The sequence below is a fragment of the Semicossyphus pulcher genome, unplaced genomic scaffold (assembly GCF_022749685.1).
Source record: "Semicossyphus pulcher isolate SPU_LCO1_2020_fin unplaced genomic scaffold, fSemPul1.0.p SCAF_22, whole genome shotgun sequence".
NCBI lineage: Eukaryota > Metazoa > Chordata > Actinopteri > Labriformes > Labridae > Semicossyphus > Semicossyphus pulcher.
This window is the reverse complement of record NW_027211696.1, coordinates 14,613,718-14,630,008: the sequence shown is the minus strand read 5'-3', so window position 1 is coordinate 14,630,008 and position 16,291 is coordinate 14,613,718. Positions and strand designations below refer to the sequence as shown.

At 43.0% G+C, this 16,291-nt stretch overlaps 1 protein-coding gene across 1 annotated transcript in view; it reads left to right on the top strand.

Moving 5' to 3' along the window:
* Positions 1–16,291, top strand: part of LOC138601741 (carboxyl-terminal PDZ ligand of neuronal nitric oxide synthase protein) — a 70,946-nt gene that overhangs the window by 23,160 nt on the left and 31,495 nt on the right. The window contains exons 3-5 of the mRNA XM_069672898.1: positions 11,871–11,963; positions 12,689–12,747; positions 14,939–15,047. Of these exons, the coding sequence (XP_069528999.1) occupies positions 11,871–11,963; positions 12,689–12,747; positions 14,939–15,047 (261 nt within the window). The remainder of the gene's footprint in view (positions 1–11,870; positions 11,964–12,688; positions 12,748–14,938; positions 15,048–16,291) is intronic.

The following is a 16,291-nucleotide window of genomic DNA, read 5'->3' as shown; positions in this document are numbered from 1 at the left end:
GATTTGAGCTTGTGTAAGGAATGCGAGAATGGCTCTGGGATTATTCTGGGACAGTAAATCTATTGAAGGTTTCTGCCTGAGAGTATGTATAGTGTGTATCCATGTGCATCTTCTGCCTGTATTTCATTGAGAGTGGTTGTTTGGCATGCTCAGGTCGTTCCTTTGTATTTCCTCCCTGTCCCATGTGACTAACCCTGAGTAGCTGCCGTCAGCGCTCTGGGACTGGCTGTCCTCTCTCTGTGCCTGTCAGCGAGTCGCTCAGGCGTGCCTCCATTCTCACCGCAAGGGCGCCAACACTCGAGGAGTGTCTGCCCAGGCCCGCACTGGGGCTTAGCTGTTTCCTCTGACAAGCCCGCTTCCCGTGGATTTGATTCCTCTCTAACGGTACACGTTGACTCATCCCGCATCACGCTAACTGCTTTCAACCGTGGCGGCTTTTCCTCCTGACCTTGAGGCGTAATGGTGAACAATCAGGTGTGCAACATGCTCTGTTGTAATTGCTGCTCCGAGTTCAGGGGCTTTGATTCCTTCCTGCCTCTGCTCAGACGTATTAACACAGCGTACAGGAGTGATCAATTCAGTGTGTCAGCCACTATAAACACACTTGCAGTGTAAGTAATGAAAGTCATTTATCTAAAGAAGTCACAGCTGTAGCTCCCAGATGGAGCTGGTGCAGAGTCACTGCCAGCTGCAGCTATCTGTCCTCCAGGATTTTATCACAAACATCAAGAAGAAACACCCTGAAATGGAAAAAAGAAGCACACACAAACAGTATTCTGCCCATTATTCCAACAAGAAACTAACAACCTGCTGACCCTGCTCACTGCAATCAAGCTTAACTGAATGTGCACTGATTAGCTTGTGGACTTGTAGGGTGTTCCCGGTCAGCACCGACCAAAGTGCTCCGAGGAAGGAAAACCAGTGAACCAGCGACATGTTCATGGGCGGCCTAGGAGCATTGATGTGCCTGGGGAGCGAATGCTAGCCCGTGTGGTCTGATCCAACAGAAGTGCTGCTGCAGCTCAAATAGCTGAGAAAGTTAATGCTGGTTCTGACACATGCATTGCAGTTTGTTGCGTTTGGGGCTGCGTAGCCCTGTCCACCGCCGAAAGCACCTACAATGGGCACGCGAGCATCAGAACTGGACCACGGAGCGATGGAAGAAGGCGACCTGGTCTGATGAATCACGTTTTCTTTTACATCACGTGGATGGCCGGGTGCGTCGCTTACCTGGGGAAGACATGGCACCAGGATGCACTATGGGAAGAAGGGAAGCCGGCTGAGGCAGTGTGATGCTTTTGGGCTGGTTCTGTTCTGCTGGGAAACCTTGGGTCCTGCCATTCCATACCATCTACCGTAACATTGTTACAGACCAAGTACACCCTTTTATGGAAACAGTATTCCCTGATGGCAGTATGATGCGCCCTGCCACACTGCAAACATGGCTCAGGAATGGTTTGAGGAACACGACGAGTTCAAGGTGTTGACTCAGGCTCCAAATTCCCCAGATCTCGATCCAATCGAGCATCTGTGGGATGTGCTGGACAAACAAGTGCATCCATGGAGGCCCCACCTCACAACTTGCAGGACTTGGTGATACCTCAGCACACCTTCAGAGGTCTAGTGGAGTCCATGCCTCGATGGGTCAGGGCTGTTGGTGGACAAAGAGGGTCCTACACAACATTAGGCAGGTGGTCATAATGTTATGGCTGATCGGATATGTTATGGATTGGTGCATTTAGGCTCCGATTGCAGCTCACAGCATCTGATATTTTCTGGAGTACTTAATGCATCATTATGTGTCTGTTTGAAAATCTTCAAACTTTCATGAATTGAGTGCAACTTTTTATTATCTGTGGTTGTCTTCAGTAAATTGTTGCTACTTCTCCGTGTGCATGCATGTTCAACTTGCGTTCTTCAGCATTAACTAGCAGTCACATATTACCTTCATTTTGACAAGCGTTAATACTGATCTATGTTAAATACTGAACACTGGCTTGTGTTCAACTCTACACAAGGCGCACTTTGCAGAGTTTCTGTTGTGTATCGGCTTGAAATGATCACAAACTTTGGAAGCTTTCTGCCGCTTCCCTGGTCTCTCTCTTCTTGTCATCCCTCGTTTTTTTTTTCCACTTTGCAAACCACGCTGATCACAGGTCTTCTCAAGTCACGTGCCCAAGCTTGTTGTGTGACGGATATAATACTCACACAGTACTGCCCACACTTATGTCGATTAAGTTAGTCTTTGATGAAAAAAATGTGCCTATATTTTCTCAAGAAATTGCTACAGCCCTCAACAAATCCCTTCAATCAAAACCACACCAAACCCCGTGTAAAAAGATGTATTTCACAATAAAAGCCTTGGTTGCCCTTTCAGTAAATTCCAGTGTTGCACGTACACCGATCAGTCATAACATTATAAGCACTGACAGGTCAAGTGAATAACATTTATTATCTTGTTACAATGTGGGATGTGTTGGCAGCAAGAGAACATTTTGTCCTTGAAGTTGACGTGTTGTTTGTTGATGAGGAATGGTTTGAGGAACACGAAGTTCAAGGTGTTGATTTGGCCTCCAGATTCCCCAGAAGGAGCATCTGTGGGACGTGCGGGACAAACAAGCCCCTCCCCGCAACTTCCAGGTCTTAAAGGATCTGCTGCTAATGTCTTGGATACCGCAGCGCACCTTCAGAGGCGGGTGGTCATAATGTTATGGCCGATCGATGTAACCCCGCTGCCATGCAGAAGCCCCCGTTTAGCAGCCCTTTAAGCGGGCCGTTTCCTGTTTGCGCCCTCTCTCCCACAGGACCAGACTGCTGCTGCTCACTGGAGGCTGCCAACACACTGCCGTCCAATCGGAAATATCTGCACTCAGGCGGAAACCACTCACGCAGGCAGAGACAGGCACCAGCAAGCATCTGAACACACGCACACACACATTTTTTTAATCATGTCCGCCTATTTATCTCTATCCACGTTGCTCTTCCTTTCGTTTTCTTACACATAGCTCTGCCAGCCTGCACAAAGCACAAACCCCTCCCCCTTCTTTCCTGATTTAGGCCAAGGTCGTCGTCCGTGGCGTCTCTCGGGGTAATTGCTCCCCTTATCACACTCCTGCTGACTAATGATGAGACATGCCAGTTCACTCCAGAGGTTTGGGCCTCTTTCTCGGCGTCATGGGAGTCACTCCGTCCTCCCCGTTTGGCCGCGAGGCAGAGAGGCCTGTCTGAAAATACCTCTCACAGGGAGGGAGACTAGTTGAGCAGCAGTGATTAAAGCCCCAATTCTGTGTTAAACTAATGGGACGTTGTGGAGAGAAGCTGCAAGAACACGTGCTTCCCTTCTAAAAAGAAATGAGCCCTAATTGTTGGAGTTATAAAATAAAAGTGCTAATTTTATTTCAGATTGTTTCCTCTGATTTCCAAGAATCTTTTTTTTCACATGAAATGCCGCGCCGTCGGGCAGCTGTTGTGTTTCTCAGCTCCAACAGTCTTCTCTTTGTCTACCAAAAAGCAGTGAAATTCCTTGGAAGTCCCCAAATCCTGGGAATTGTAATGAAGGGGTTGCTAGGTTGCGATCTATAGAGGCTATTGTGTACTCCTGTATGGATTCAATGGTACTACAGGGAGCATCAACGACCCACAATGCACCCCGCATTCCTCTGCTTTTCAGGATCAACCAAGGGGAGTTTTGGGGGGGGTTTCCCATAATTTCTTATTCCATGATTTGGTTTGCAAAACTTGAATCCTGCATAATTATTCAGTCGAAGAATATTCATGAAACCAGGAGGAAATAAACTGTCAAGTGTGTATCAAATAACCTGATCTGAAGGACTCGGAGGCCTTTCATTAAGAGGTTGTTGACGGGTGCCTTTTGGAGCCTGGAGGTTTATTTATAATATCTCCAGTAATTTGAAGCTTAATCTAAAAGGCAGCTGGACTAAGTTGAAGTTCTTAAGGACGTTTCACTTTTGAAGAACGTCAACCAACTCCAGTTGCCTTTTGTATCAAGCATCAAATTACTGTTGCCTGGATGACGGAGAACCTTCACAGCAGTGTTGTAGCTTAGGATAAGGACTCACAGATGATGGAGAGTTAAAGCTCAGCTTAGTAGCATTTAACATAGTTAAACCTTGAGCACGCAGACTTTGACTCAGGTAATGGGGACTCGACTCAAATTCTCTTTTGGGGACTCAAGACTCGACTTCAACTCGAGGTTTGGTGACTCGACTACACCACTGCTTCACAGACAACAGCTCCAGTAGAACTCCTTCAAAGTAATGACTGTGAGCGCTGTTCCTCCAGGGTGCACACTTCATAACACTGGAGTCGACTAGAGTCCCTTGTGCCCTCTGGGACGTCCTCCACAGTTTACTCTGAGTCTCAAGCCTCCTTATCCGTCGAGGTATTTGGACAGGAATGGATTTTGATCTGTATCTTGGGATCTGTTTGGGGAGATCAATATCAGTCTCAGCTTAGCTCCGGGTAGCAGGTAGAGCCAGTTTGCCTGACTTTGTCTAAAGATAAAAAACCTTGAGAATCTCTGTTAAACCACTTTGTGTCATTGTTATATTCTGATCATGTTATAGCTAGATAAAACTTCTGAAAGAGATCTGAAGAGGTTTGGCATATATATTTTTCTTGTCATTGGAAGATACATCTGTTTCCCCTTTTTCTTTATGCTAAGCTAAGCTAACTGTCTAACGGCTGTCCCTTTATATTTAGTGCACAGATATGAGAGAGCTATGAAGTAGTTTTATATCTAATAGACTGCACCGTGGTGAAGTAGTTAGCGCTGTCGCCTCACAGCTGGAAGGTTCATGGTTCGAATCCCAGTTCGGACGTGGTAGTCTTTTCTGTGTGGAGTTTGCACGTTCTCCCCGTGCATGCGTAGGTTCCCTCTGGGTACTCCGGCTTCCTCCCACAATCCAAAGACACTCTCGGCAAGTCTAAAATTGCCTGTAGGTGTGAAAGGTTGTGTGTCCAGTCCAGTGTGTACCCCTGCCTCTCGCCCAATGACAGCTGCGACCCTGAACAGGATAAGCGGAATACATAATGGATGGATGGAATATCTTGAATCTGCAGTGGCTACAAAAATTAGTTTGATTCTTCAGCCTTCTATTTAGTCATTATATTATGAGTTCACGACACAAAGAAGCTTAAAGTAGCTGTCATACTGACTGACTTTCCGATATAAAATAGTGATTATAGTGGAGCTGTGGTCACAGCTTGTTCTGCTCCGACTGCTCTGAAACTGTCACACCATATTCCACTGTCTTGGCTCGCTCACATATTATTAATAAAGAGCGAGTGGCCTTGTGTCTCCTCTGGCTTGAACTTTTAATATGTTTTGTCTGTTGAAGAGAGAATTTATTAAACAGGGTTTAAAAAATTCTACTGAGGGCCTGCGTCCCCTTCTTCATTTTGTGCATACAGCAAAGGCCATCACTATTCTGTGTGACACTTTCATAATAGATTGCAGAGGGAAGCGCCGGCTGAAATTTGTTCCACTGCCTGAGAAGACTGATGAGTCTGACGGCTGTAATGCACACATCCACGCTGAGAGGGGTCTGAAATAAACGCTCTCTCGCTCTGAATGTTGAACGTTACTGTAGCTCTGCAGCACTCGCAGGATAGTTTTAAGGTGTTAAGACAAATCTGCCAAGAGTGCATCTTAGGACTCGCTCCTTCACACATATTAGTCATACGCATTTCATTAGAACTCCTCAAGGCATCCTGAAAATTCAGGAATGTGTAAAAGCAGAGTAAAGTAAACTAAGCTCCTCTTTCTGCCTGGTCGGAGAGATTTCTAACCTGACATGCTGAGGCTGATGGGAACCTGAGTCATAAGCTTTTAATTGTTTGCCTGTTTGTGGAAGAAACAAACTAAGTGCATTAGAAGCTTGAATATTTCAAACACTTGGCACTTAAGCATAGAAAATATAAAAATTTCATACTTTTAAATGAAGTTGCAAAGTCTCATTTTGGAACACCAGAATTGTGGCGTAAACAGTGAATTATAGAAGAGCTGTGTGTGAGGTTTTCCACACGGATGTGTTTGTAAAGTTAGCAGAGTTTGCAGTGTGTGTTGGACCCTGTGTGTTTTCCTTATTTCACTCTCTTATGTGGTTGCCAGCAGATTTTGTGTCCAAAACTACCAGCATTTAGTCTGGGACTTTTTTATTCAATATTTGTAGTATGCAAATATTATTAATTTTATTATTAATTAAATTTTTCTCTGCTTCTGAATCTCACAGCACAACACCTGTTTCACCGGCACCTTGCACTAATGCTTTCTTCTTCTGTTCTTATTTAATGGCAGATAGTAAACAGCTTTCTGATGCGCTACAGCCACTGTAAAAACAAAGGGAAATATATTTTTAAGATGTCGCATGAACTTTACCACGACCCATCACTCATTGTTAACCTGCCAGCTAAAATAGCCTCTATGATGAGAGTTTGTAGTGAAGCTTCAGCAGTATATTGACTGTCATAGACTGTATAGACTGCACTTAGCCACTTTACTGACGTCCTCAGTAACAGTGGTGCGCAAGTTGGTTTTCTATAGCCAGACATACATTGAAAGAGTGGGTGGAGCTGGAGAATTTTGAGTGGTAGGCAGAGGCTAAGTTATCATAGTCAACAGTCTAAAGCCCTTTTTACACTGCGGATCCGCCTCAGTACCGTAACCAAGCTCCGCCGTCATGCAGCCTTTGCCAATTTTATATTGGACCAAGAAACCACCCTAGTGTGTGTTTTTACAAAGTGTTCCAGCGTTGCACAAGCAAAACGTGCGTGAGGTGTAAACAACAGATGCCGTTTCGCCTCTGTTACTACCTCCGATGCCGGCTCAGAGGCAGAACGACTTCGCCCCATCATTCAACCTCCGTGCGTTCTACAAAGAAGACGGAACGTAACAGTGTAAAAAGGGCTTAAGCCTGCGGGTAATTCATTAGCTGGCTAACTGACAGCTAGCTAATGAAAGTTTTTCCCACAGATGATTTGTGGCTCCTGACTGGATGTTTACTTTTTCATTAGAGTGAAAAGGACGGTGGTTTTCTGCTGCCAACAACAATCCTTCCATGCCACAAATAAATCACCGTAAGATAAACAAGGCCCCTTTCGTTTGTGTACAACATGTGTAACTCTAACTATTCGACTGAGTTGAAACCAAAAAGTTTTACATTTAAAAGTGTATTCCTCGGCCGCGTTAGAGTCCGCCATCTTGTTTGCGCGCAATCAATCTCGGGATACGTTGGGCCACGAAGGATGCACCTGATGGATCCTTCGCGGCCCGGGAAAAGGAGGACGCGTCTGAAGGAGCCTTCGAATTGGGACAGCCTTCGACGCGCCGCTGCGCCGTGCCACAATCGACCTTCAAAGACGGCCTTCGAAGGATGCAGCCCCTGGACTGGGACACAGCTAATAACTGTATTCTTGTCTCGTCTGATGTCCTTTTACTACCTTTTGTCTGCCTCAGAGCTGTTTGGCAAGTTGATGCCCGGAACTCACACTTCCTTTCTTTCTTAATTAGTATTTCCTGTGTCATTATTTGCCCGTGAGCAAACACTGTTTTGTCAGGATCAGTGGATTTCGCTCGAGGTTCATAAGTGTACTGGTAGATATAAGTGGAAGTTCAGTGCCTGGTTTTAGGTTTCACTCTTTGACACTTTCCTTTCATCTCATTCCTCTTCACTCGGCAGCCCGAGCGTTTCCCCACATCCCTCCCTGTCTGTCTCTGCGGTGTGTTTCCTGCTCTCCCTCTCTAAACCTATTCTCCATTTAATCAGCTCTCTCAGGACTCGCTTCTGTATAATTAGAGACTGAATCTTTAATCACCATGGATCCGGGGCAGGAAGAGCAGGGCATTTCGAACAGACACAAGCAGAGAATTAGCATGAAAGAAGGTGTGGGGGAAACGTGGAAACCAATGTGACATAAAATTGCATCATTGACGTCATGACAGTGATTTGCTGTCGGACGCTGCTCACATTCACAGACAGCGACGACGTAAAAAGGTTCATAAAATTCTCTCATAATCATGTTTGGTATGTCTCGACCTGTTCATAATGCTCGGCTAATTGATCCATGGCAGCATTGTGTTGCTGCAATAAAAGGTCAAAATTAGCAGGAGGTCCTTACATAACAACAGCTGTCTCCTCCGCTCCTCTGCCTCCTCCTCTCCCTCCTCCTCTCCCCTAATATTCTTTAGTTTTTTTGCTCATCTCCAAACTGGCGCTCATTTTACCCCTTTGCTTTTTAACAACACATTCTCTCCTCTCTCCCTCTTACTTATTAATTTTCCTAATACCGTTCACTTAAGCTGTATATTAACAAATTGGCAGAATGTTTTAAAACAGCAGACTGGACATTTATTGTGTCGCGTGAAGCTTTGCCAGCTCCTGTTGGAAAAGCTTTGTCAGCAGCAGCAGATTTTATTTAAAAGAAAAAGTCCCAGCTTGTACTTTTACCTCATTTTGAGTTCAAGAACACAAGATGTGATTAAAAAAAGTGGAGATATAGATGCTGCTTTGACTAATTTACTCAAATTGGAAAGAACAGTTTGGCACAATTTAGTCTGTACGTGAGTAAGTGAGCCGGGGGGGTTTAGTGTATTTATATTTTTGTAATGAAATATGTATGAAAAGAAAAAGGAAAAAACAATGTAATGTAATAAAGGTGTTGTTTGTAGTGTAGAAACAACAGAGGAATAGACTGCTGCTCCTCCTAGCTTAATGTAGCTTAACAGCAAGTTTCGTTACTTTGTTAATAACTACGTAAATTCAGGAATATAAGACGCAGTCCGTTTTCGGAGGTGTTCCAGAGGAAAAAAAGGTTTTCTATAGCTATACGTGTTATTTTCAGTTCAAACACATTATAGCCAAGCATCTGTTTTCGCCATATCGAGTTAGCAATCCTGCTAGCAACCGGTGCTGTAGCTAGCGGTAGCCGGAAGCCTACAGTAATGTTGATTATTGTGAGGGTGGCGGCGCAGGTTGTGACGAAGCTTTAGCTTGAGTATAGCGCTATCGTCTGGGTAAAATACAGTAACACAATAGGGGCTGGGCAGTATGACAATATATCGTTAAAACAATCTGAAAATATCTGTGTTTCTATACCGTCTCTATCGTGATGTCATATAACCAGCGGCTGAACTGCTTTATGGCTATTTTTCCGTCAGTTTGACAGCAGTTTGCGTTCTAATCCTTGCACGTGGGAGTGAACCTGGACTCAGACTCAGCCTGAGTGACAACTTTTTATTTGTAAAGTATTTAATTCACACAGGATTATCCAAAAAATACGCTTTACCATGAGGTTATTTCATATAGACTTATTGTTTGTTGAATTACCACAAAACATGATTTATCGTGATATACATCTTTAATCGAGATATGTAAAATTTTGGCCATAACGCCCAGCCCTACAATAAAATACCTCTCTGCCTTTTCTACTTGTATATTGGTCATAACGGTATATAGGACGCAGCCCACTTTTTAGATGGGAAAAATGTATTATGGTAGCTATCTGACCAACTACTTATTTAACCTTGGTAGGCAGCTGCTCGGCACAAAACGGCTGGCAGAACATGTTAGCAACCAGCCAGTGAACTTGATGGACAATGTTGCTGCTAAAGAGACGGATATTTCCCCACAGTGGGCCATGTTGGTGGGGACCAAAAACAGAGCGTACTGAGAGTAAATACTGGAAACAGTATTGCTGGATAAATAACAAACTGTTGCAAGTTCCAACAATCAACTTAATAGACGACAAGTCCATCTTAATTCTGCTGCCCGCAAGCAGCCAAAAACATCCGGTTTCACTCAAGGGCATTGAATGGACTGTTGTTTTTATGATAGCTATATTACAGGAATTGTTCTACGTTTTGGGAAATGTATTTATTAACATAAGGTGAGATAAGAAATTCATACACCTGTCATTTCCATCTGCTAAATAAAAAGCTGCAGCCAGGAGGCAGTTAGCTTAGCTTAGCCTATAGACTGCTGGCAGGAGGAAACAGTTGCTCAATGATGAGCTTAAAAGGGGCTTGCATGCAAACATTTCTCGCCAAGCTAGCTGTTTCCCTCATTTTCAAGTATTTATGCTAAGCTAAGCTAATCGCCGCCTGGTTCTAGCTTCAGCAAGAAAATCAAAATAAGCTTAATCAAATGAAAGGGCTTAAGTATCGAACATATTTTAAACGGAGTACTGTTTTTCACCGATGACTTGCATCAAACATTCTTGAACTAATAACGGCCACAGAATGAAACCAGTGTTGACGGCTCAAAGGTCAAACACCTGCATTATGTAACACAGAGCCGGTCCTGACAGCTGGTAGTGACTCAGGGTTAAACCCTGCTTCATGTTCAAAAGCGACACTGATGTGAGTCGACAGACTTGCTGAGTTCCTCAGCGGAGAGGCTGACCAGCTGATGAGGTGGAAACATTTTAGTAACTCCGTGCAGACGCAGCTGTTGTGCAACGCTCAGCAAATAAAACTATATTCTGAGCCTTTCACTTTCATGCTCTTATATATAGCTGCTGTACTTTATGAATTGTGCCCGTGATAGTGCAATTAACCAAATGCAATCAGTCAGAATGTGCTTGAATGGAGTATTGGATGGTAGCTCTCCTACAGTGAACTTTGATAATGATGTATCTCTGTTACCCTAATTTGTCCTTTCTCTTTTCCTTTGGCACCAGAGAGCGTTTTCAGTTCCTTCACTTGGCGTGGCTTCAAATATTCAACAGACTTTTATCAGTGCTCCTATTGTGAGCTGCCAAGATATTAAAGATTCTGATATATTAAAGTGCACTGAAGATCATCTTTTAATGCTGACAGATTGTTCCCATTGATGTCCTCTATTCTGTAGGCATGCCAAATTGCAGCAGGACATACACACACAATGCAATGAGGAGGTAGAGGAATGAAGGTGTGTGCAGGGTAGGGGTGGGAGATACGACCTGAAAGTTACATCACTGTGTTTCTTTTGCTTTTTGTGGTGTTACAAAATGAAAAGAGGGAATTTTCTCAAATCATGATTGTAGCTCTTTTTGCTCTGTCCACCATATGTTACTGTTTGTTCACAAAACTACTTTAACCTGCTCACCTTGCCTCTCTTGAGTTATTTCCTCCACACACACACACACCTCTCTGCTGTACCTGCGAACAGCTGCCTGTCCCGCCCCTGCCTCCTTCTGTGTGTCTCTCCCTGCGTGTGTCTGCTCTGTTGACAGTCATCAAGTGCTGTACCCGCGTTGTGCCCGCCGAGGTGTGGGGGGGAAACACTGCTGTGGGTGTTGCAAAATGTGACACCGCCCACCTCTAGTGCAGTGTAGCTGTGTGTCAAACATGTGCTTGCACGCACAAATGAAACAGTTTGTCAATTAAATAATAAGTTTAATTAAAAACAAAAATTATTTATTTATTGTTTAATTCATTTTTTAAGGCAAAAAGTTGGTTAAAGCGTCGACAGTGTTACGTTTTCCTTCTTTGCTTTCTCATATGACACTTAATATTTAATGTGTATATTTGGGTGAAGAACTGTTGCATGTGATCAACAAATATTCTGCCGATTATAACAATGAAGACAGTAATTAGTGATTGATATGGTATCATAGTATATAAGAGGTGCTTTTTGTGCTATAGTGTATGGTTTCCAATATTTTACAAGGTAGTGACTTGTTATGTATCTTTGTTCAGATATGTGTAATCAGCTCCGTCTCTATGAAGCAAACAAACCGACAGTAAAAGTCTACTTCCAACTGTGCTGCCTGATCTCATCATCAATGTTTTTAATTTAAACAGGAAAGAAAGGCGATTATCAGTATGTCGTACTGCAATTCTGATGTTCCTTGTTCTTCTGTTTCCGTAGTATGAATTCAAGGCCAAGAACATCAAGAAGAAGAAGGTCAGCATCGTGGTGTCTGTGGACGGAGTCAAGGTGATGCTGAGGAAGAAACAGAAGGTAAAATAGCAGCGATGAACTTGAACGTTAAAGTTTTAATCTCGAAGATCTCAGTTTCATTTTCTTTGGCAGCACCTATGGCGATAAACGGTAATTGCAGGAGCACACGTCCCAGATATCCAGACAGTGTTGCATGTGTGACGTCCTCGGTTGGCTCCGGTTGTAACTCTTGATTTTCCTCGCTGACGGTCGCTTTCCTTTTCAGACTGTTTGCCTTCATCTAAGCGTCGAGTTTGTTTCTTTTTCTTTGGATTTTCACTTATTGTTGAAGTTGTATCTGTAGTCATCCATCTTTTCTTTGTTTGTTCAGCCATAGTAGATTACTGTTTACTCGCAACACTTGCAGAGACCAGCCACTTAGCTCCGCCTACCCTCTCTGGCAGACTAACCACGGCTGGGAGAACGCGTCACTAACTGGGTGATATTTTTCCATGAATGTCGCCACAGACACCCAGTCTATAAAAATACGATACACTGCAAATGCAAAGGCTTTCATCAGTAAGCCAAAGGCTCAGTCACCATTGTGTTACCTCATTCAGCGATAGATAGTGACTTAACAGACATTTAATCTTCGAGATTAGTACTTTAACAAGCAATAACCCTTTAATTAAAGCAAAAAAAGACACTTAAATCTAATCTAACTCTAAAAGTTATCGATAAGTGTTTTACTTCTTTGATATCATATTCTATTTTAGTGCTTAATCATAATCATCTGTCTCACACAGAGGAAAGAATGGACGTGGGATGAGAGCAAGATGCTGATCATGCAAGATCCAATATACAGGTAAGTCACACGTCTTACATCTCTGACTGTTTAATATGTTCACACTGTATGCAAACCTTTCTCTGCCACTATACCCCCCTTGGAATAAACCGTCTTATAACCAACCCAGTCTGTTCATTGCACTCTGCATGTTCATGTAAGCTCTAACCAAAGCACTCGCTGTGAGTATACAGCAGATAATACATACTGTATGTCTCTCAGTGGAAATTAGATCCTCTAACTGGGCCTCTGTGGAAAAAGCTGATTCTCGCTTTGTAGGCCAGCACATGTACTTCACCATGCAGGGCTAATGTGCATGCATGTAATATACTATAGGTGCCAAATGCAGCTACAATCACAGGATGATGAATAATCTATAGCTTGTACATGTAGTTGGTAGAGCATATGTTAGTGTACTTTTGACTGTGTAATGTTTCCAGGTGAGGCATCCTACTCTCAGATTATATGCATTGTAATTTTGCATTTAAGAGCATCCGTCTGGCAGAATATCTCGACTTAAAAGAGAAGAAACGCATTCATTAGGGACTCAGCATCCCTTCACCCTCTTTGTTTTCATGGTGCCAATCCTCAACGAGCCTTTGACGCTGTCAGTCACAGCTAAACAGCTCACAGCGACTGAACGTTAAGCTGTCAAAATGATACAACCTGACGGGAGAAGTCTAAGAAAGGAGGGAGAATTTAGAGCAGCAAAAATTAAATGTATGATAAAATGATTAAATCCCAGTTATCGCTTAAAATGACGCCTCTTTATGGAAATGGGAATCTGATAGATGGAGAGGAGCAGGCGCCACTTTCAGGTGTCTTAACATTAAACATTCAACCCGTGTGTGAGTGTAAATTATGTATATATCTGTGGGAGGATTTCATTTAGCAAAGCCCCATCCCATCCTGTAAATGTGTGTGTGGAATACATTAATACTTCCTTGAGTTTCTAAGTGCATGCATGTGTGTGTGTTTTTGCACGAGATGTATAGTACGCTCGGCATCATGTGACTTTTAGTAGTGAAATCTCTTAATGGTTCACGGTGACGTCACAGATGCAGATGCAGGGCTGACCCTGTGCTCTGCAGAGTGTGTTGTTGTCGGGTTGCTGCAAAGGACAGAGTAGTCGTACAGTATAACACTAAAGGAGTTCACAGTAGTGTAGTGACGTGTGTTTATTTAAAGTACCATATTGCAAATGTCTCCCTTTCATTGATTTATATCTCATTTAGATTAGATCTCTTTCTCCCAGATTAAAGAGGGGGTATTATGCTGTTTCACATTTTAAGACATATATATAATGTTACAATGTCGGATGTTCAGACTAAACGTGAGTGAAGTTTCAAATCTGTAGGTAAAAGTATGTTGGAGTAATCCCCAGGCTTCTCAGCTCAGTCCGCAGACTACTGTGAACGACAGGTTTCACACGGTTTTACACGCTGCACTTTATGACATCACAAAGTGCAGCCTCAGCAGGCTTCTGAGAGCTGGCCAATCAGAACAAAGAGGGCTTGTAGGGGGCGGGGTTTCTTAAAGGACCAATTCTCCCCCGGAAAAAGCCACTGTCAGTCAAAGCTGGTGTTCTCTGTAATCCATAGAAGCAATAATATTTGAAATTGGCGCCATAGCTGTGGAGAAAGTTCTACAAACAGCTCGTGGTTTTTGCCCAGTCTACATTCCTACAACACCCAGCATGCATTGCGCCCCTCCCTCTGAAAGGAACGGCCCAGCGAGAGACGCTGGAGTGAAATACTACCGTTTTGCTGCTTGCAATGGCTCAGAGCAGTAAGGAATCAGAAATATGAAGAGAATATACCGGTGGATCGTCTAAGAAGTCTTCGGTTCTCCAAAGGCACAGAGCGATATTGCTTTTTTTCTACCATAATGGCATTAGCTCCCCATAATAGCATGATAGGACTGAGGTTGAAAATCAGCGAACTGGCCCTTTAAAGGGACAGAGCTGACTGAGTCATCTCAGGCAGAGGCTGTGTGAGGACCTGCACAGAGCACCAGTGTGAGAAACATGATGAGTTTTTTAAACTGTAAATTATGCTAAGCCACTCCACAGGTATCACAGAGTGAAATGTGAAGCTTGAAATTAGCATAATACTCCACCTTTAATCTAAGTTGTTTTAGGGAGGTAGTGACGGTGAATAAAAGAAAGAAAATGATATTTTTAGAAATTTAAATTCAGTGTCATGTTTTCCAGGATTTTCTACGTGTCTCACGACTCCCAGGACTTGAAGATCTTCAGCTACATCGCAAGAGATGGTTCAAGTAATTCCTTCAGATGTAATGTCTTCAAGTCAAAGAAGAAGGTACAACACAAGTCCACCCAAAACAACAACAGATCTAAACCATGATAGTTAAAGCCATAGTTTGAAGCAAAAACATGCTTATTCATATCACTCTATATCAGATACCAGATACTATATCTGTATATAGATAATATTGGTAGACTAAACAGATGGCTAGCTCAGCTTAGCATACAAACAGGAAACACACTGTGGCCAATGCAAAGTCATAAGAAGTTACTGTTTAATACAAAACAAGTGAATAGTTCATCCGGAAAATAAGCGTATTTGCTTTCTTGTTGAGAATTAGATGAGAAGATTGATACCACTCGTATACATTTTTGTTTAATATTAGCCATCAGCTGATTAGCTTAGCTTAGCTTAGCTTAGCTTAGCATAAATACGTGAAGCAGGGGCTAACAGCTAGCCTAGTGCTATCTTAAGTTAAAACAAATCCTCCTACCCAAACCTCTAAAGCTCACTGAATAACACATTATATCTTCTCAAAATGCTACCTGTTTTATCCTGCTTCCAATCAATCATAGCTAAGCTAAGCTAACTATCTTCGTGTTGTAGCTTCATTTTTAATGTACAGACACGAGAGTGGTATCAGACCTCTCATCTCACTCTATTTCCCAAGATGTTGAACTATTCCCTTAACATTTAAAGACCGATACAGAAGTGTTAAATATTAAATAACACTTTCCTGGGGAATAGGCTTCATGCACAAGTACGCTGCTGCTCTGATGTTTCATCACCCCTGAGATATCCTGTTCAAATAAGTGAAAATGAAACTGCCAGTTATCATACAGCGAGAAACCCATTAGAGAGGAGGAGAGGGTATCAATTTAAAGCAGTGCAGCTGCGTGAGTAGGCTCACGGATGCATTACATTACTTAGATTAGATTTGCTTTTTCTTGACTTAAAAGTAGCTGCTGTCACATTTCCATGTTAAATGGAAAATATAGACAAAATGCAGGCAGACTAAAATGTGTAGTTTTTTCTTAAGAGCTAATTTCCAGATTGTGTTCGCTCAAGTTTGGTCAGAAAATCTAATTTCCGCTGGTTTATTAATATCCGGTGGCTAAGCCCTTCAGATCTATACCCTGCAGTGCATGCAGAATAGATGCACTCCAGTACATGACTCTATGTCTCTAACACATTTGCTCGGTTTGAGCTGTTTCCATGTGTGTTGCTGCAGCTGTTGCAAGTTGCTGCTATCTCAGCTCAGACGTCTGGTGTTATCAGGCAGCTGTAATGAGAATTGT